This window comes from Cynoglossus semilaevis, chromosome 10 (assembly GCF_000523025.1).
Source record: "Cynoglossus semilaevis isolate Cse_v1.0 chromosome 10, Cse_v1.0, whole genome shotgun sequence".
Lineage (NCBI taxonomy): Eukaryota > Metazoa > Chordata > Actinopteri > Pleuronectiformes > Cynoglossidae > Cynoglossus > Cynoglossus semilaevis.
The window spans coordinates 3,208,951-3,231,498 of record NC_024316.1 but is presented as its reverse complement, the minus strand read 5'-3'; the positions used below and the strand labels follow the sequence as shown (position 1 = coordinate 3,231,498).

The 22,548-nt window shown below is 41.7% G+C and overlaps 1 protein-coding gene across 2 annotated transcripts in view; it reads left to right on the top strand.

Moving 5' to 3' along the window:
* The window catches only part of cpne5a (copine Va), a 67,398-nt gene that overhangs the window by 27,295 nt on the left and 17,555 nt on the right, over positions 1 to 22,548 (top strand). Inside the window, exons 7-13 of one of the 2 annotated variants that reach the window (XM_008318171.3) lie at positions 8,463 to 8,526; positions 14,563 to 14,666; positions 14,943 to 15,047; positions 16,565 to 16,606; positions 17,018 to 17,093; positions 19,509 to 19,562; positions 20,033 to 20,094. In XM_008318171.3, the coding sequence (XP_008316393.1) occupies positions 8,463 to 8,526; positions 14,563 to 14,666; positions 14,943 to 15,047; positions 16,565 to 16,606; positions 17,018 to 17,093; positions 19,509 to 19,562; positions 20,033 to 20,094 (507 nt within the window). Of the gene's footprint in view, positions 1 to 2,496; positions 2,860 to 8,462; positions 8,527 to 14,562; positions 14,667 to 14,942; positions 15,048 to 16,564; positions 16,607 to 17,017; positions 17,094 to 19,508; positions 19,563 to 20,032; positions 20,095 to 22,548 lie in introns of those variants that run through there. The other variant, XM_025059511.1, reaches the window with a different exon arrangement.

The window sequence follows — 22,548 nt, the reverse complement described above, 5'->3', positions numbered from 1 at the left end:
CAGCAGAGGGCAGAGAAATGTGGAAAAATCCCAGCAATCAGCAGTGAGAGACTTCAGAAGTGTTTGGCGTCTCGCTCACTGTCAGAGACATGAAAGACGAGCGCGTCTCTTTGCAGATCTCCACCCGAACCTGGGGGACAACTGTTAACAGCCTCTGTGTAAAACACTGTAGGCTGCTGGTAGTTTCCATGCATTACGCCCATGCACTGCATAATGACGATTCTCGACATTTTTAAATTCACGCTCCGCTCACTCGTGTCCTGGGAACGGTCGTATTATGACAGTTTAATGTTACAGTGATTTTCTGCCGGGTCTGTTATCAGCGTTGAAGCATGCATTTCTGATTCAAACCTTCATCATAAACTGTTATAAAAAGTGTCTTTACAGCTCAACAGAGTCAGTGCCACAATGGTGCTTTTAAGTGAAAAAAAAACTTCAAAGTGAAAGACCATGCAGAAATAGGATTTAACTGAGCCCCGGGAGCAGAACTAAATATTAAAATAACATGAAAGACATCATAAAATGGATAATTTCTCACTTGAATTCCAGCCTTCTGAGATAAAGGCGACTTTTGATTTATATGTGACTGGTTTGATAGAAGTAGAATTTGCGTGCGATCATAACATCATTTTTATTGCTGTGTTGAGTGTGAGGAGTCGGAGACTACAGTAAATGAAAGCCACATTATCTTCACTCCTCAGTATTAATTGAATATAAAGGCATTTTTCTAAACTGCTGACTCTCTTTCCAGACCTGATTTTAATTTTTTTATTATTTTACCTGCTGCTTTAGCGCTCTCTAAATCTTCACACCAAACTCAATTAGGTTTCACAGATTTAAAATCAAATGTGTTTTTTAATATTTATATAATGTTCAAACCCATTGATAAGTTCTCAATTCACATTAATTTAAGTCATTCTAATAGGAATGAATGATAGTGTTTGACCATACATGTATGTTGAAACATACCGGAGCAGGGCATTTGCTTTTGGACAAATATAGAAAACAGAAATGTCCTCCTGTGAGTTCTCCATGTCACAGGGAGGAGAACCCGTCCCCTACTTTGGAAACCACTGGTTTAGTGGTTTCCAAAGACAGTAAGACCTGTTGAAGTTATGGGTTGAAGATGGTGAAATTTGTTTTGTTTTTTTGAGTGACAAAATGAAACTAGTTATGAAGAACAGATTAGTGGAGGATAAATGTTGGAGACGCAGCAGCCAGGTGGAGAAGAACGACTGACTGAGGTGGTGATGGAGAACATCATGCTTTAGTGGAACAGTAGATGGATCAGGAAAGAAGAGGAGTGAGCTGCTAACTGAGTTGACCTGCAGTTCTCACTGGTCAGAGTGGAGACTTTACCGAAGAGTCATTCAACATCGACCTTGAGTTTATGATTAAAACTCCATCTTTAACTCTCTTATATGTCGTCATCTTATATCTGACATGAAATACACTTGAGCAGGAACTCACTGTGGAATTACATTCGACCATAAATTGAATACAAAGGTCGAATAAATGACAGTGTTTTGCTCTGAAGGTTTCAGTCTGCAGCAGCTCCACTGTACAGTGTGACTCACGTGTTTCATCTTCATCTCAGAGCAGCTCCACTGTACAGTGTGACTCACCGTCGTCCCTCAGTCAGAGCTGAGGCTGACGAGCTGCGTTTCATCTTCATCTCAAAGACTCTGCTGTCTTTCAAAGTTGTTGTTTCACTGCAGTTGGCTGACTGACCTCGGGCTTTAACCGCCGCCCGACGCCCCCATGAAAGAAAACCCTTGTACCGCAGATTCAAATGAGGAGTGGGAGTGAGAGGAGTGTAATAACGTGTAAGTGAAATGATTACCGTGTAGAAAGAGCGGAGCGTCTCCAGTGATTATTTACGTCCATGTCTGAATTCCCTCTTCAGTGAAACCGTGTTGTCGACAGCTTACAGTATGAGCCTCATCTGCCTCAGGACTTCACGTGCAATTAAGGGATCTCGCTGCTGTGCTTAATGTCAGTGTGGCACATGGAGAATGTCCCTGTGTGTGTGTGTGTGTGTGTGTGTGTGTGGAAAGTCCTCGACACACACACGGCTACGATTCACCTGAATCTTTGATGAGATAAGACCCTGTGTATGGGCACATGAAGGAGGAGGTGGAAAATCCTAGAAGTTTCTATAAGTGCTTCAATGCATTTATGTCTGGGCCTCATATATAACTGTGCTGTCGCTTCTGATACAGATCAGAAACTGTGGACCTTCTTTTTTTTCTATTTTATTCTACTTTGGTGTCTTATAAACCAGTGTTAAAGCACAGAATTTCTGTTAACAAATATAACCCACTGATATGGAAACGGCTTCAAAATGTAAAACAAACAAACAAACAATGTTTTTCCTTCTGTTTTTATTGGTCTTTCCTAAATTATTTTATATAAATAAAATATCTGAAAAAAGCTAAAAATTGTAGCAAACTATTGTAACTGTTGACATGAACAAAAACACTCTTTTTTTTGCAGATACTTTGGGAAATCATTGTTGCTCAAAGGAAAATGTCAAAGATGAAAAATAAAAACACAGCCTTTTATGAACCAAAACTACAAAATATTACGTCTTCTATACAGCTGTGAAGGCTGAGAAGCTGATGTCCACGTACCACGTAGCGTCACATTCATTAACATGTTAACACCCATACAGTCAGTCATATATACAGTAGGTGTGTCCTTTGTATTAAGGTAACATTGATGACAAACACATCGACATATTTTCCCCCAAAAGTCGTGACTCAGAATAACTCTGTCACTCAGCTGCCGGTTGCAAAACAAACTTCAAGAAATTCTGCTGAACATGATCCTCAAAAATTCCGTCTTAGCAAAATCTAAAATATCTGCCCTTTTTCTGAACTGTGAAAAAAAAAAAAACGAACAACTTTTTCTTAATTCCAAACTAACATTAACGCACACCACAGGACACTGCAGTCAGTATGGTTGGGGTCGTTTTTTTCTGTGTGTGTGTGTGTGTGGGGGGGGGGGGGGCAAATTATATATAGATTTTCTTTTTTGTTTTTCTAATTGTTTTTCAAACTCAATTACGAAAAAAAGTGTTTGCTAGACAAGGATAAAAAACCAAACAAACCTGTAATGACCAGGACTGAAGGACCGAGGGAGAGAATTTGTCCAACACTCATTTAGAATTTGTTTCCTGCAAGTTTCACCGCTGAATCAGATCCAAGTTTTTAATTAAACTTTTTTTATAGCTTCAAACTGTAGAAAATGTTTTTGTAAATGTCATTTTTCCTCATTCGTTCTGTTTGAGCTGCTCAACAGTCCAACTGTCCTGCTGTCAAACACACAGATCCTAATGATAAAAGACACCATGACAACTGATGCACGTCTATACCACCACAGACGCTAACAACAGTCTGTGTTCATCTTTATTTCTGGCACGTACAACTTTAAGGTTCATTTTTCTCAGAACAAATTGGACATGAATACTAGATACCAACACGAGTACACGTACTTCTTTAAAACACACAGACTAACCGTATGATTTGTCCTGTTACGATACGAGCAATTTAACAAATGAACAAACATTCAATCAGTGAACGCGTTAATGTGTTCTCTCAGTTCAACGGTGCAGTGAAGAGTCCACACCTCGACACGTCCCGTCTTTGTTGACACTAATTTAACCAACGATGTTTGTTTGTTGGAGCATGGGGACAGTGTTTGTGATCAAATGTGACGTCAGTGGAGTTGACTGTAGGTACCAACCACCCACAGCCTTAACTACAGTCTTCTTATCACCCCACCTTAGCTGTGGCCCAAACAGAGAATATCGACTCCAATCTGTGCTGCTCTGCTGACTCAACATGTTCAGTCCTTCACATCACTGGTTAACATGACCATTTAATTAACCAGGTTGATTAAAAGTCCTAGTGTTTAGATTTTAAATGGTTTGAACTTTTATGACAATGGTTGTTTTGTAAGTACAGCGATTGTACGAATACTGCAGCAGCTGCAGTTGGGGGGGGGGGGGTGCGGGGTGGAGGGTTGTCTCCTTCTTCAGCTCTTTTTCATATTGTCGTCCTGCTAGCCCTCCCCCCACTCTCATATGCGTGACACGTTTCGCCCTTGTTAAATATCAAGACCATTCCTCATCCTAATGGCCTAATGTGAACAGCATCAACAATTGCTACCTTCCTTCTCCCTATTCGGACTTTAATCTCACCAAACCTCCATCCACCCTCCCCACCTCCCCACCTCTGCAGGGAGAGGCAATTGGAGAATGCGGGGCATTGTGAATCACCCTATCATGACAGCAGAATGTCTCTGGATGGGAAATTATAGCAGCTTTACATTGAGCCTGAATATCCATAATAAGATATGTGGATCCTAATGATGGTTGATGTCTGTTTTATGGAGGGATAAACAGGGATAAACTGGTGTCTGTGCTGCAGAACAGACATCTGAGAAACACTGGTCAGGTATTTGTATCCAGGCTCAAATTTGCTGCTTGATCTTTGTCTGTTCACTGGATCAAAAGGTGGATTCTGTCAACTGTCAAAGCTGAGATTAGCTCGTTGTCTTGAGGTGACGGTTGAAACCCTCCGGTGCTTCACGGCTTGGACTCGGTCGGTCTTGTCTCGTCTCGTCTTGATTGTTTTTTCTCATTAAGTTTCCGTTTGATCCTTGAGGTTCCTCCTGAAAATGAGCGTCAGCAGATTAGCGTGCTCCAGCGACATTAAGGCTAATCTCTGTGTTCAAACATCAGTGCACATCATGGAGTACTGCTGAATTGGTCATGACCATATGGGGAACCCAACGGTACCTTGGGAGGACCGTTAGGTGTCAGAATGAGTTATGGAGAGTTTTGATTGGTGGTTCAAACACGAGGACTCAGTGTGGGGTCCATGCAATCACTGCTCACCTGCTTGGCTGCGGTGCTGGAAGCCTCGACGCCTTTATTATATGACATTCATCATCACGGAGCAGACACTGACAGGAAGTCATCAGTCATCTTTGAACTGGGCCACATGATCAAAACTGAGACGTTATTAGTGAACACGCTCTACTCTAACAGTCCAACATTCTAAACTTTATTGTCGATGTTTCATCATAGGTTTGTACAGAGTTCAGCTTCACTGGGTGGATGTTGTTATTCTCTCTTTGTTGGTGACCAGAAACAATCTTCCATTTTTTTTTAATCTCTCTATTTTTAGTCTCTCTATGCCAGCAAAAGACTCCAATCAGATTCTTATTGTAATAACAATGCAACATGTTGTCTATAACATACATTAGTTTTTTGTTACAGACAAAATGAAAAAGAAAAAACAAAAAAAAAACAAAACTGTAATTGATTTGACTGACCTACCCAACTGAGCTAATTCAGAAAATTATGTCTTAGACACTCTCGGGGAAAAAAAATAGGACAGAGAAAGCCAAAGTTTGACAAATCCCTATAAAAGACTGGACCATTACCTGATCCTAGCAGATACAGGACACCTCTGTCCACAAAGGACGACAGATTAGGCACAGACACCATGTGTGTAAGGTCTCGTTCATGTCGGTTCTACAGAATGAGGACAAGAAACTTTAGCTTTATCTAAAGACTGAAGAATATTAGTTTTTTATCTGTTTGAAAACTGAAACTTTGTCCTTCAACATTTGATGTAAACCTACAAGTTGTAGCCCACCCTCCTAATTGCAGTAATTGACTCCAGCCCCCTCCCCTCACCCCGTCCAGATCCTGATATGAATATATGAATAATAATCCTGCCTGAAGTTCAGATGTTTGAAGCTTTTTTTTATGGTTCTCTGGGATTAATGTGGTTAAAACATAATGAGTATGAAAAACATTAGAGTAAATTCTCGTGCAATAAATGAATAATTATCTTCTTTAAATCCTGACTGTTTTTATTGACTAGCTGTGGACTGGCTGCTCAACAACTCTGCACATGGAGCTTTTCTTTCAGCTGCAGCAGCAGCGCCGTCCAATCCTGAGCAGCAAAAACAGTTCAGAGTAGAACAGAAACATAGTAAATATTATATCACCACTGTCCTGAGATGGGAGTTCTCCTGTCACATACATAAAACCAGTGAGGGTTTGTGCTGACCCAGTGGGTCACTGACAGGACACGGTGTGCCGATGCCACAATGTGGACATTTAAAAACTCTGCATGTAAATCAACAATCAAGCCCACCCCCAACTCCCCCCTCAGGCAGTTTTGCCTACTGCAGCTTTAATGACTGTGTGGCAGAACTCAAAGGAAGTGATGACAGAACATCCCAAAAACAAATTAAATCAGTTACCTCCAAAGGGAATAATATTGAAGTACGACATACTGTGACTGAACGTGACGCCGTAGCCTAAAGCTAAATATCACAACAAAGACTCAATGTTGTTTCTCTGAACATATATATACAGTATATATATATATATAATATTCAGATGTGAGAGGAACCAACGTGGACGAATGTGACACAGACTGACACGGTCAGCTGATTAAAGGCTGTCACTTCCTCCCTGCAGCCAGACCTGGTAGGACAGGCAGGACCACCACATCACCACAGCAGCACATTTCAGATAATTTCATCATCAAAGTGTTTGCCTGTGAGGATCTGGCAGCACTGAGGAAAATTAGCTTCATAAGGCAGGACACGAAAGTCACATGTCAACAGAAAAATCCCCCAAAAAAGAAACCAGTGCCCCAGCAGAGGCAGGAAATGGAGTTATCTGCTAGCTGGCTAACCAGTCATTGTCAGGAAAAATATTTTGCCCACACACACACACACATACACACACATACACACACACAATCCTTTAAAAAATGTAATTATTTTTTTCCTCCTTTTTTTGCCTTGGATGCAGTTTAGAGTTGAACTAAATGCACGTGAAGATGATTTTTTTCTTCTTCTGTGAAACTCTGTGTTACTGGCTGTTACTGTCGACCTGAGAGAGACCTCCGAGTATTTGCAGTACTGTGTACTCTGGTCCCGTTGGTGTGAGTTTTACTGCTCTTTGATGCTTTGTCAGACTGCAATGTTGGGACTGGGAGAGAATCATCAATAATTCAAGGACAGTAAATTCACCTTGAGATTGGTCTCCGTAGAGCGTGGATGCGAAGCCTGAGAAGGAAGAGTGCGTGCCCTCTGAGAGCGCCAGGGCTTTATTTTACATTTTCACTCCCCGAAAACTGAGATTTAACAATTCTCCTGCACATCCGGGAGGATTTTCAGCATCTGCAATCAGATGCCTCAGAACGTGATTTTTAAATAAAATTATTGATTGATTCGAATGATCAAGAGGGGCCGTCATAAAAGACAGCTATGGCATATTCACGGCATAAATATAACGAGGGAGAATGCACCTCTGTACCACTGGCTGATGCAGTATTACTGACAGTCAGATCAACTGTCTCTGCCTGATGAGGTTCAGCTGAAGCTCTGACCTTCTAAAGATTGGACTCCAGCTAAGGGCGTCCTGTGTAATTTCCTTCTCGATCCAGGCAGATGACAGTGGTGTCAGCAGCTGCTGCACGATGACAGAGGAGACGCTGCGTCCGGCTCTGTTGGCCAGTTTCCTCCCTGCACGGCCCGGATGAAAGCTGCAGAAAGTTGAAGAGTTTATTTGATCAACTGTGAGTCCTGTTGTGTCTGTCTGTGAAAATCAAAGCCGGACCAGAGCAGGACTTGGAGCCACGCTCCTGCTTTTCTGCTGGTTTTCTGATTTGTTAAGCTTGTCAGAGAGAAACACAATGATGCAGAGAGTGTGATCTTCATCTTCATCTTCATCCTCTAATCAAGCTGGAACAGCAGCTGACCTGCTGACCTGGAACGGTCCGACTGTGTTGGCAAACAAAAATGTGGTGCATTTTCGATCAGCACTTCTTCTAACAACTTTTCTAACTAAAAACAAAAGCCGGAGATGAGCCTCACAACATTTTACGATGCAATTACACTGGTGAAAACAAAAAAGGCTAATTGCAACGGTTACATTCACCGCTTACCATCAGCATGGCTAATTTTAATGCAGAAAATAAACCGGTTTATCCAGCCTCAAAAGAAGGAAGTGGTAGAAAGAAGTGTGTGCATATGGTGTGTATAATATATGTGTATATAGGCATATGTTTGTACATGTGTGTATATAGTATATGTGTATATATGTATACATATATGTGTATATATTTATATGTATATATTTGTTTTTATTTACATGTTACAACCACTAACGTTTCCTCCTCCTCCTCCTGGAGGTGACACAGCTGTGGAGTAAAAATCCACCCTTCTCACAGACTCTCAGCAGCCTCTGACCCACAGACGACTAAAACAACTCACCTAAGAGCGGCCACTCAGACACTAACGTCAGGTGTTGGTGCTCGTCGGTGACTTGTTGCCACTGCAGTGTGCAGCTCAGTACATGGAAGTGAAATGACAAACCTGTGAAAGTTTTGTTGAAAATGTGAAATGAATCTATTTTGTCTTCACAGAGGCATACCTGGGAAAAAGTGTGGCTCCATTATCCTGTCAGCTGAAGAGCTGGGCAACTGCAGGGTGAGTGAGGAGGAATGTTTGTACTTCATCTCTTACTGTGTGTGTGTGTGTGTGTGTGTTTAGTTTTTTTTTCCAAAGAAGTTGAAAGAGACAAACAGTTTTTCCCAAACATTCATAAGGACAGTGATGATAAAGTGGTTCATCCACATGATTGGAGTTGAAGGCAATCAATACAATTGCAACAACAAAGAGACAAGTACAGAATCCATTTTCACTAGATAAGACTGTAAACAGTAGCTGTGAAACAGTCGGTCTTTAAAACAGACTCCAGAGCCACGGATGATGAGGCGGCGGCAGTGATGAAGTAAAGACAGGACGACCGTGAACTGGGTTAAAGCAGCCAGTTGTTCATTAGGGCATGTAGCAGAAAATATGGCAGGGACATGTCCAGACAGGGACATGTCCAGACAGGGACATGTCCAGACAGGGACATGGATGATGTAACACCACTAATCTATATTGTTTTCAATTATGCTGCAAAAACGTTTCTGACATCCAGAATGCATGGACCCTCGCATGGAATGTGTCAAAAACAAAGGCAATAATAGAGACGCTGCTAACTATGGAATAGAATCTGGTTTTATGTGTTGATTGCCTAAAATATCTTATTTGTTATCCATCTTAATTGAATATGTTGTAAATCATGCAATAACTGATCATTTAGTCGATACGATGCGTCCGCAGACTCCTCAGGCCAGAGATTTAACAACTCTTCTTCAAGTTTTTTATCATTAGCCGGCTCCTCAGGCCAGAGATTTAACAACTCTTCAAGTTTTTTATCATTAGCCGGAGCTTCTTCAAGTTTTTTATCATTAGCCGGATAAAGGGCAGTGGTAATGAAACAGTGTGTGGAGGGACAGGAGGAGAAGCACTCCTGCAGGAGATTAATCCAGAAATAGAAACTAACAGCAACAGGGAGCGATGATACATTCTGAGATTTCGTTCTGTGCATCCTGTATCTGTAAACTACAGCCTGATAAATAATGTATGCACCTCATCGCTCCTCCCAGTCCATGTTGGAGCTCGGTGCAGCCCTGGTCCAGGCATCAGAAACAACACTGTAGGATTCTGCTTCACTCTAGTGCAGGAACCTTCACTGGAAATATGTTTTAGAACCTGATGACGGACAAACTCTGGCAATAACTAATAATAACTTCTAATTGTTCCCATATTACACACATAAATATACATATATATCTATATATACACATGTGTATATACTGTATATACATATATACATATATATGCCTAAAAATATATTGGGGCAATGTGTATGTATATGTATTTCATATATATATATGCATAAATATACTATAATACCATGATGTCATTAGTCATTAAAAAACATCATGTATTTCAAATTGTATTTACTTCATATACACCACCATGTCATGCTTGGGTTCACTCAGATCACTCTGAGTAAATAATAAACGCATAATAAACGTAACATTGTCCTCACTGATCTAATCTGAAATGTCCCTTTAACAATGGCACATTAGGCCCTAATTGCAGATGTTTACTGTGGCTGAAGGATGACGGCGTATGACTGTGTAATTACGCCTGACTCATTGTGACCGGTGGCTCCTGTGTGCGTTGCTCAAGCCGTGTTTGGCATTCTTCCTCATGCGCCGGCTGAAGTGGAGTGGGTTATTTGATAACTCTGACTCCAGCCGTTTCCATTCTGATATAACTGTTCCCGTTCAGCTGAGAGGATATGCTGTGTCACTATCCAATTCTGTTTGTCATTTGGAAATTGTGTACTCGGTGAATATGCCGTTAGTTTGAATGAATATTTAACGAGCCTGTTACTAAAGCAGGCCGTCCCTCTCACCCCTGTGGTGTGTGTTAATCCCTGAGTCTGCACTAATAACCTGTGTCCACTAATGCCCGTTGGCTCTCTCTCAGCCATCTAAATAAAGATAGTAAATAATCACACTACACTGCAGTGCTGCCGCCACAGTGCGAGAAATAAGCAAGACTTATCGGCCTCGGCGACTGGCCTCCCTCAGAGGCTGTAAAGCAAATCACTGAGCTGCAACTGGTGCATAAATATTTGATGACGCTCTGATACACTAATACATGTAAAGTGTCTAACGTCTTGCGGAAGGCAAATGTTTTTGTCAAGTAAAACTTTCAATTATATTCCATTAGCTTTTTCTTTTTTTAAACGGTGTCATTTGTGTTCTGTGTCCTGACAGAACAACCTGCTAAAAAAATCTGCAGCTATTACTGTTACTGATGTGTTCCTGCTGGATGGAAGTGGTAGTGCTCACTGTCACCGCGGGGCTGCCGGGGGTCACCAGGTGCAGTGGATGTTTGATGATAGCAGTTAACGTTGTCAATGCTATGGCATTCGCCGCTTTAGAGCTTTGTAATATAAATGCAAATAGTCGTTAAGGCTTCGAGAATCATTTCCTTTTTTCTACTAGATCCAGTTTGGAAGATGCAGTGCAGACATGTGAATGTTCAGCTGAACGTTTTACACAGGACTTAACACTGAATAAAAATAATATGGAACAGAGAGAGAGATGGAACAGCATGCTAAAGACGCTGTCGGAGCTAGCTGAGATGGTTCAGTCAGCGTAGGTAGAGTCAGAGCGTGACTCTGTGAAGCTCTCACCCTGCCGTGAAGACCTGGTTCATGACTGAAGTGAAGTGAAAGAACAAAAGTCAAATTCTTAGACTCTAGAGTCAAACAAGTACTGACGACATTTAGCTTCTGGATTTGAGGGGGAAAAATGTGTTGGCAGCCATGGAGGAACAGCCTGAGCTGAGGCTGTTCTTTTCACCTCCCTGACTGTCAGACACAGCCTGTAAATGATAAAACTCATATTTGAAACAGTGTTCGTTGCATCCACTCATAATAAATACTTTCATTAAAGTTCTTTATTCAAATGCCAGAAAAGTCCAGTTAAGATGTAAAGTGTTTAACTTGTATATAACAGTTAGATTCAGTAAACCCAAAATGTTTGGTGTTTATAATTGCACTAAACAAAAATGCAGAAACCTCTGGTCACTAAATTGGGTTTGAGACAAGTTAACATAAAAAGACTCAAATTTGGTTCCTAAAATCAAAGCGAATTATGAAGATACTCAATTATATTTTAATCTGAGAAAATCCTATAATTTATTATTTTTATTTGCATATATTGGTCAAAATTTTTTTGAAAAAATAAAAATCTCAAAGGCTCAGTGTGGAGCTGATCCCTCCCCTCCCCCAAAAGCTGCCATACCAAACCAGTGAATTATAACATTCTGAAATTGGAACCATGCGTGTGGACGCTGTTGGTCCTATTATCCCACTGTGACCAGTAAATGGAAGTGGCAGAGTTTGTCCCTTACCTGAGGCAGACGCACCTGAGGAAAGGGTGAAAATCTGAGTAGGAAACCACTGGAGAAGCACCGTAGGAAATGTTAACAGACAGCTTCACATATTTGTCAAAAGGCTGCCAGCTAACATCCACAGCATGGGTCAGGGCTCGCTCTCTCGTCTCTGCTGTTCCCTTATCTGTGGCGCAGAAGACACGCTGAGCCGGGGCTGCTGCAATCTCTGATCCTCCTCAGGACTGGGCTGCGGCTCGAGGTGATTCAAATCTTACTGAGCCCCGCGACCGTTTACTCACAGTACGATACGACAGGAAACAACACTGGGATTGACTTCATTGTGTTCACGTATGAGGCAGATTCATTTTTAATGGCCTAGATAAGGCTGCGGAGAAAAATGAATTCAGGTGTTACGAGCATCCTGTGGAATACCAGCCCTGCTTTTAGGGAGTGACGGTGTGCATCGCTCTGCTACTTACCCCATGCAGTGATATCTTGATGGAGCAGAGATATGAGGAGAGTGATGCAGTCTGTGCTCACTATTCCCCTGCTGTTCCCAAACCTCAGAAATGAGGCTGAAATGAATGTTCTGCCTCTTTTCCCACTTAATGAGAACACTGCCTGGCACCGGTGTGAGTGTATGTTATCTGTGCCTAATGAAGGCTTAAGGCGCCATGTTGCCATGATCGCATAATTGCGGAGGCTGAGCCTGGGCTGATCAGAACAGTTGTACGGTGCTTTCATTTTTTTAAGGTGCTGGTAATTGACCTGAACAAATGACTCTTCACTAAAGTGTTGTTTTATTTGAATATAAATCCAAAAACAGGCCCCAGGACTGTGACAGATAGACCGGAGCCACCGAGGGAGTGCTTCAGGTGTGAACTGCACAGCGGTTTGCTCTGTAACCCGACTCGTACACATCCAGCTTTGAAAACAACCTTCCATTATCATGCTCTGTGTAATGTAAGCGATAAAAGCTGAATGCGACAGCAGGAGACGGAATTAGATGTGACACCAGCGACGCAGACGTCGTCGACGGTTTAATCAGCCCTTTTCTCTGCTTCTGTTAACATTTCAGCAATAATGCTTTAATAACAAACTGTAATTGAGACGACAGAGATGATAAATTAGCTAATTAATTTGGGAGATCGTGACTATCATGGAAGAGTCAGACGTAGCTGTTGTTGTGGTGGCTATCTCTCTCTCTCTCTCTCTCTCTCTCTCTCAGCTGATGTGTGTCATCCATCCGTCCCAGGCATCAGGGGATATAATTGGGGTTAGTGAGAGGCAGGTCATAGAGGAATGCACTCCACCTATTTGGGTCAAAGCAGTTGATGGAGGTCCTGTCTGGAATCAAGCTGATAAAGATCTAATGGTTTCACGTCCAAATCCACAGCAGCTGGACCTGCGGTCTGTGACTCCAGGTTTAAATCAAGAAAACCTGATACAATTAACCCAAATGTGTGGAAAGATCTTATCAAGTGATAATCTTCAAATGTGTGAGATAATATTTATGAAAAAAAAAGGAGTCTCTAACCAAAGTAAGACAGGAAACGCCCTGCCAACACTGGTGTTCTGGCAGTTCCTTCTCCGTCAGGTTTTGGTTTCAAGATGGAGCATAAAGTGAACCTCCATCAAAGGCTCTGTCTGATGGGATGAGACACAAGGTTGTGGGAAACTTGACGAGTTAAATTTCAATAACCTCAAAGAACAATGTTTCCTCAGTTTAGGTTTGTTAATTACTACCTAATTATTATTCACTGACATCAGCCTGGAATTAGTACAAGTTACAAACCCACCACCTGTATTAGACAGGGCTCTTCAAATACAGTGGGGGGTTATCTGTGGTGGGGGGTGGTCGGGAGCACACGCATGTGTAGCTGTTCCATGAGTCAAAGCTCTGTTTAGTGTATATTTTTAAATAAAAAATAGATCTGATAATTAGTGGCTTCTTCAGTCCATTTAAGAGGACGGCAGGATGTGACCCAGGTCTAAACTCGTCTCCCGCTTTTTAAAGAGTTTGTTGCAATTTTATAATGACTTCACATTGTGTGAGCTTGTCTGTGAAAACTCTGGACAGCGTGTTATAATGATTTCATAACAGGGCAGAATATAATCTTCTGCCTCTGACCACCGGGGAGACTTTCTGAATCCAAGGTCAGTGTAGGCCACAGTCATTATGCTTACAATAGAGGCACAGATTGAAATGCTGCCTAAATGAGTGTAATTATGGTAATACCAGCCTTTCTACTATATCATTAGCTGCACTCACACCCTCCACATCCTTTATGCATGTTCCCTTCTCTTTATCATGTGCTGTGCCTTAGCTCCATGTCTGCCTCGCTGCGTGCTCTCTCCTACTATCACGTTGATGAGAAGCAGCACAACAGGCCACTTTCAGTGTGAAATCTTCTCTTCCACCTCTGGTTATGCAGGACTTGCATAGTAAAGCAAAGGTGATGAGAGTTTTTGCAGGTTTGGGAGCCTGAAGGCACCACAGCCTGGTGTTCCTCTCTGCTCCTGTACACCGTGGTCAGCACTTTGCTTGTGTTGCCTCAGTGCTTTTATACATGGGCTCACTGGGTGTATAAACAAACAACGGGAAGCAAACAGTGTTAATATCATGGATTTATAACAACATCATTGGCTATTTGTTCTTGTCCTGTCCCCCGACTCCCCTGACTTCTTTTCCTCTCCCCCGTGTGTGTGCAGGATTATTCCACCATGCAATTCTGTGCGAACAAACTGGATAAGAAGGACTTTTTTGGAAAGTCTGATCCCTTCATGGTTTTCTACAGAAGCAATGAGGACGGCACGTGAGTTTGCTGCTCGCTTCTCTTTATTGATTTACTTCGGCCTGTCGACATGAGCTGCAAGGAATGTGTAGGTCGGAGAGGACAATGTTTGAACTTGGGAGAACGAGGATCCAGCTGCAGGAAGATCCAGATTTATGCAGACGAGGATTTGAAGAAATCTTTCATTAGACTGTGGGAGGATTCCCTCTCTCTCTCTCTTTCTCCCTCCCTCCCTCTCTCTCTCCCTCTCTCTCGTGTATTTTAGGACTTTCAGTTCCTAATGACCTGTGTCTCCAGGTTCACCATCTGTCACAAGACTGAAGTGGTGAAGAACACTCTGAACCCCGTGTGGCAGCCCTTCTCCATCCCTGTCAGAGCTCTCTGCAACGGAGACTATGACAGGTATGATGGTGTTCTGCACTCGTGGCGTGATTTTTTCGGTAAAAATCAAAACCTTGTGCTTCAAAATGTTTTTTTTTTCCTCTTCAAAATGGACTCGCTCCGTCACAATAATAATACCTCATTGATTTTCTGCTGATACTTCATCTGTTGCTGAAATAGAGAATTTTTCACAGGGCCGCTCTGAAGTGTGCACTCACTCGCTTGTCAGGCATTTTATCGATGAGGCAACAATTGACAAAAGGCTTTTCCAGCATTTGAAGTTTCTGATTGGCTGCACCAGCGGCATACGCACTCTTATCTGAGTCTCATCTGGGTAAACAGGCCGCTGGAGTTTTGGCAGGAAAATAAATGAAAGGGGAACAGAGTAAAGACGTTTGTCTGTTTTCATCAGTCTGTAGATATTCACAGATGTTACTGAGGGTGTGTGTGTGTGTGTGCGTGTGTGTGTGTGGGTGAGAAGGTGTGCTCAACCCTGACATCCATGCGAATCATCAAAGAGGTTTTCTAACCTCATCCTCTCCACCGTGGTGCGTGTCAACGGTGCTTCATCGCTCAGACCCGTCTCTGCTCACCTCTGCTCCTGAGCACATCAGGTCAGACAGATGGAGTAGAAGGAATTAAATAAACTCCTCTACCTCTGAGAATTTAAAAGAGAAAAAACATTCAAATAAAAATCTAAACCATTTATTAATGCTTTGGTTTTCTGACTATATTTTAAGGAAAAATGAAAAATAAAAAATTGAAACATATAATACATTATTGGTGTGTACATATATATACTGTATATATACTGTGATTCAGAATGTAATACTAGTTTGTACAACTACAAGCTAAGACACTGGACGAATCAATTGAACATAGTTCTGTGTTGGACTGATGACAGCACAGGCAGTAACAGTTAACATTAAATCTAAAGTGTTTTGTGATAAATGTTCTCGTTCTGCGGTTCATTTTGGGGAGAATATTCGCTCGCTGCAGATGGAATGAGTTCAGGTCATGATAGCAGGGAAGCACTCCTGTCACTCTGCGTCCTTCCAGACTCTTTGACACATGATTGACAGCCACAGGCGGCAGGAGAAGATTCTGATCTTGACATCAGATTGAGTGATGGCGTGCATTTCCTTCCGGCTTTTTGTTTTCTCCACCTTCAGTTGCGGAACTTGTTAAAATATGCCCACGTCTGTAAAGTTACTCCACGTTAGCATCGAGAGAAAATGTTTCATCACTGCTGACAATTGGTTCAAACTTGTTTTTCACCATTAAATGAAGGACATTTTTAGTCTTTTAAAAAGACTCCCTATAAATAGACGTGTTTGTTCACAACACTGACAAGAAGCAGCTTTATTGAGTCTGTCCATGAGGACTGACCAGGCTGACACATTCACTTCACCTACGGAAAACCAAATGTGTCTATTTCCTGCACGACATAAAGCTGACTCTCCTGGTTTGATTTATTACAGCCTTCACTCCAGCCTTGGTGTCTTGACTCCAGCTCCTGCTTTTGTTTTGTGTTGCAGGACAATCAAAGTGGAGGTGTATGACTGGGACAGAGATGGAAGGTAATAAAGCCGCACACAGACCAAAGTGAAATCATTAAAAACCAATTCACATCACACCTCACCCCTCCAAATCATTAAAAACCAATTCACATCACACCTCACCCTCCCCCCCTTCATTCCTCCCCTCATTTATACTTTACTTAGTTTAATGAGGACCACAATATTTAATCAAAACCTCTTCTGCCGCAATCAACATAATTTTCCATGAAAACTTATTTCCCTGAAAAATAAATACTTTGATCGTGAAAACAAAATGATCAAAGTAAATCTGTGATTGTTTTTGTCATTTCTGTGGCTACTTTAATATTTCAACTCTTAACCATACTTTGATCGTGAAAACAAAATGATCGAAGTAAATCTGTGATTGTCCGTAGATGACAAATCTTTTTTTTCTCCTGTTTTCATTTCCAGCCACGACTTCATTGGTGAATTCATAACCAGCTACAAAGAACTGTGTCGGGGTCAGAGCCAGTTAAACATCTACGAAGTGAGTCTTTGTCCCGATGAAGCAACACATCGATTCATTTCTTTTCTACAGTGTGATGGTCCTCAGGGTCGCTGTTCTCGAGTCGACCCCAGCTGTTGTCGGGCGAAAAAATATAGACTATAGAGACAAATACCCATGGACACTCACACTCTGTAACTTAGGTCAATTTAAGGTGAACAGTGAAACACGTCGTGTGAAGCAGAAAAGTCTGAAGGCCGTCCATCCATTAATGATCTGTGTCACCCAGTCTTAGAAGAAGTCTAAACTTTAACATTGTCCCAGAACATGTTCAGAAGGACCATCAGTTACCACTGGGAATCAAACCAGTGATCTTCCTGTTGTAAGGCAAGAACACTCACCCGTCTTCTACCGTGTGGCCCCTGAGGCTGATGGGTATAAAAATAATGTTTGTTTATAAATCTGGAAGCTTCTCTGGGAAACAAAAGTTCCTCAGAGGACAAGAGAGCCCCCCCTGGTGTCAGTAGTTAGTAAAGTTGATTTAGAACTAAACCACCGTGTCCTTTGTCACAGCAAGGTCTTGTTATCCAGGGCTTAATGACAGGAAACTCTCTGGGCCGTAGTTGTTGGAGCCACAATGTGGCAATTTAAGATTAACAATGGACCCTCTCTGTCTCCCCCTGTCCCACCTGACATTAAGCATTGGAGAGGTTAAGTGTTGCAGCAGAGCAGAAGACAAAGGCTGCCGCCACTGTGGGCTGAATACCGATGTATACCACTGGGATGATTGTATGAGGGTGTTTTTTTTATCTTTTGGTCCTTGAGTGTCAGATTGGGTAAAATCTATTAAAATGTAGGGCGGCTTCTATCAGCCCTGCTCATTACAACTCTCAGCATGTAGCATTAGCTCCTGAATTAGTCATGAGGAGGTTAAATCCTGGTGAGTATGGAGAGAAGGGAGCCTTCCTCCCTCCACCCTTCATCAGACCTTTTTGTTGTATTTTAATCAGAAAACGAACTGAAGCTGGTCTCATCATGCGCTCTTTATGAGGTCGTTGCCCTTGAAGACGTCTGGGGATGTGATCAACAGCTGACAAATAAGACCGTGGATGGCTGTCGGCCTGAAGGATCTGACTCTGTGGTTAGCCTGACGTACAGTACACAGGGCCTGCAAACATCACATGACACGACACGACATTACTGCGACTGTAGAATAGTTTAACGTGAGCTGATGTCGCCGTCCTCTGCTTCAGTTCTTAAGATCTAAATCTGAACCTTAACTGTGGGTTTCAGGCCAAATAAATAAAATAAATACCATAGTATCGTGGTGGTAATAAACACTGCACTTCTTTAATGCGGCGACAAATTGCTTACAAATGAGAGCAACAGCTTGAGAGTTAATATCCGTGAAAAGGAATTCTTCTTGCCAGATTCATTTAGAACGTGGTTTGTCAGCGTGAAGCTGTCTGTGCGTCGCCTTTGTTTCCACTGGCAACAATGGAATTCAGTGGGCAAAAGTTGAAAACAAATAACTCATTTAAAAAATGTAATGCCCTTTTTAATTACATTGATGTTTTGTTTTTCCAATTACAGAAAGTTATTGATTTCTTCACATAAAGACAAACACTCATTTTCAAAGAATCTAAAAACAGATTATGTAATGTACATGGATAAATATATTATTACATTTATGCCAAATAATGAGAAATGCAAACTTAATTTCAGTGGTGTTGGTACAGTTCCTAAAAAAAAAAAAAAATCTATTATTTAAATGTAATTGCAGCTTTTTGAATGTGGTCGTGTCGAAGCAGTTATTCATTTTCAGTATTGAATTTCAGAGTGTGGAGACAGGGACGGGTCAGTCAACGTTGTCTTACTGGGTCACCTTTGACCTTTGATCTTGTACTGTAACACGTTCTCTAGCCTTGTGCTAAATATTATATTACATATTAAATATTATATTATAAATTATAGTGGCAAAGATTTGTTGTTGCTGATAACATGCTGTCCAATCATCATCATCTGTGATAATAATGAATCCACTTCCTGTCACAGTCACACAGATGTATTCTTCTGTAGCAGCTACATACATCACAGTAGGCGATATCCAGGGTTTTCACTCCGTGTACACACAGATAAACAGCGTGGGCAGAGACATGGAACATGAGCTCCACTGTTCTGAAGCCAGGTAACGTGTCTGGACGCCACTGCACGGTGACGGTGCTTATAGAATCGCACCGTTGCCGCCGGGCGTGATCAATGCTATCTCTCTCTCACCCACTGAACTTATTGGATTGGGCCCATATGCTCCATTACCCATACAGACACGGAGTAGGAGGACAAAGATGGTTTTATTACCCGCCCAAGGGTGGATATAAGAATTCTGCTGTATTTTGCATTATTCTTACCTCTCTCTCTCTCTCTCTCATTATCTCTCCATTCTCTGCCTCCCACCAGGTGATGAACCCCAAGAAGAAAATAAAGAAGAAGAGATATATCAACTCTGGAACGGTGAGGATTGTTTGGAGGAGTGCCCCTCCCCCATCACTCCCCCGAACAGTACCTTTTCCTTTTGCATTGTTATTCATCAGGAAGTTTTAACCAGGTTTAGTTCTGTTTTCCTCCCATTGAGGGAGCTTTACCATTCACAGAGTGAAGTGAAACGGATGGAGAAACATTTTCATTTGTCTGCAAGACTGAAGAGCAGTGTTTGACTTTAACAAATTAACTGCAGCTTTGTCACCGCCCTAGTGTTTGGCGGCAGGACGTGATGACAGTAATTAAAACGTGAGGCCGGTCATCCATCACACTGATCATCCATCAGTGCACTCAGTCACTCAGGCTAAAGTGCTAACTCACTGTGTGTGGCTAAGTCATTGGGGTGTGGATGGCTGGCTCGCAGGTCAGTGTTTACAGATGTGGAGATCGTGGTTTTCTTAATCACTGAGCGTGACACCGTCTGTTTGTCGTGTCCCCTCCAGGTGTCCCTGTTGTCATTTAATGTGGAGTCGGAGCACACGTTCCTGGATTACATCAAGGGAGGGTGAGTCGGCACTTTGTCCGCATGTTCTTTCGTGATTCTTTACTTGTGTCAGTCGCTGCCTCAGAATGTTTGGTCAAAGAGAGCAAGGAAGTGGTGCCGCCTGGCCCCCGCCCCACACTGTGTTCTTCAGAATACTTTCAAACTACATCCTTTCAGTGCCTCTGTGGATTCATGTTTAGTGGAAGGTTCAGTGTGGTCACGTGGTTGGTTAGTGCCTTACAGAAGATCATGAGTGTGAGCCCAGGTGGTATTTGTGTCCAGAGTTTTTTTCTATTCCCTCAGTTTTCTTCAGGTACTCTGGTTTTCTGCCTAACCAGCCACTGTAAGACAAAGCAGTGGGAAATAATGACTCTCATTAGCATTTATGGCCACAACTACACTTGTCCTCTGCATTTAAACCATCCAAGCATAAAAGGGATGTGAGGACATTTTTGACGCCAGCTACTGTAAACCAGACAAGTTAATAACAGAACAGCAGCATCAATCACATGTGACATAAATGCAGTGTTGCACTGTCACGCAGTGGTGACGGTCGTCTTCATCTCACTGAGAAACAAAAACAGCTGGTGAGCGACCACCCACTAAACCCCACACTAACATTTATCTTCTCCTGACAAACCCAGTGGGAACTGACGTGTACTGTTACAACCAAGGCAAACAACACTACAAATAAAACCAAAAACAATCCAGGAACAGATTTTAGCCGCGAGCTACAGTTTGGATCAGCCTCAGTCACCGGCTGTGCTGCTGTTACCACCGGCTCAGATGTTTGATTGACAAGGTTTCACACGTCTTTGTCGTGTCACACATCAAAATCCCTGCCGTCACTTTATTGTGAATTTGACAAAAACAGTTGCTTCCTGAACTGTCAGACAAAAACAAAGTTCAGTCAGGTTTGGTCTGGTTTGTTGATCCTATTTTAGGTGAAGTAAAGAAAAATCAGAGTTTTATTCTTATGTTTACTGATTAACCTAAATTATTTCCATAACTTGTATCAGAGAAGGACAACTGCTGCCTCCTTTACTTGTGTTTATGGGAAATCAGAGTTTTATTCTTATGTTTACTTGTCTTATGTTTATTTGTAGACTAATTTAACAAATATTGTAAGAAATATTGGTCTTTTTTGTTCTATGCTAATGATGCTATTGTGTAGCCTACTGTATTTTGACCTACTTTTTTTTTGTCATATGATAATATTTTGTTAGGGTTTTAGGCTTAAGTTCTGGTATTCCTATTTTATTTGTTTTTAGCCAGCATTGACATTACTTTTGGTACTTTCACCTTAGGCGTATTTTTGATATTCATATCCAGCTATTTTGCTAAATCTTTCCAATTTTGACTTGTTCACAAGTATTGGAGCACCTTTTATTTTGCTATTGCTATTTAACTATTATTTTCTTAAATCATGTAAATACCATTTTTGGAAATTGTTTATATATTTGACTAATTTAATTATTTGTACCTTGAACTTTTGAATCCGTAATGATTTTTAGCTACCTTTCAGCTGATGCTGATTCTGGAACATGTCATGGCATATCATTGGCCCCTATGTGGCAGAAATCCAGCACAAGATGTGGCGTTTTGTTAGCAATGCAACATTTAGCTTAGCATCTAGGCTCTGTTTGAATTTCTGTAGATTGTATCCTGTACAGTATATCCAGGAGTCTTCAGGTAAATATGGAAGGTTTTAGTTGTCAGGCTGAGGAAACTCCAGTAATGACTGACCTGATTGTTAGAGTCCATTTGTATGTGTTGTAGTGCGTAGGGAACGCTCGGCTTACGTGATGAACTCAGAGTTTTGAACTAATTTTCAGTTTGTGCTACTTTCCCACTGTTTACATTTGCCTTGTAAAAAAAAAATAGCAGTAATTTGCGCGAGCTAACGGCTTTATTGAAGTTTGCTGCAGCACAAAACAACATTAGCATGTGTTTGAGACTCTGCAGACTCCGTCACTGTGACTAATGTATGTGCATGGGCCACTGTGTAATTTATTACAGTAGATTTAAATGCATTACTGTGACCCCTGTGATTCATTGTTTTCCGATCTTTCCTGTTGCTCAGAGTAACGTAAGCTCAATTTTGCTTCTACCCTGTGTTACTGTCTGCACTTACTGAGAGAACTGGGATTTTCCACAAGTGGGTTAAGTGCAAAGCAATCAATATGGATTATTCTGATGAGATATGGAAAAGATCCTGAAGCTTAATTAAGGCAGGGAAACCTGTCGTTTGTGTGGGTATCTCTCAGCGGATCAGTGTCTGCCCTGGATTTGAGTTTTGTTCTGCTCGATCAGTGTCTGCCCTGGATTTGAGTTTGAATTTGTTCTGCTGTGTCCCAGATTGGACAGAAGGAATATAATGTACAGTGTGCAGTCTGCACCGCTACAGCAAGGAATCCCATTTACATACAGTACATACTGGATATGATGTTAGTGGTTTCTGACAGTAAATGTCAG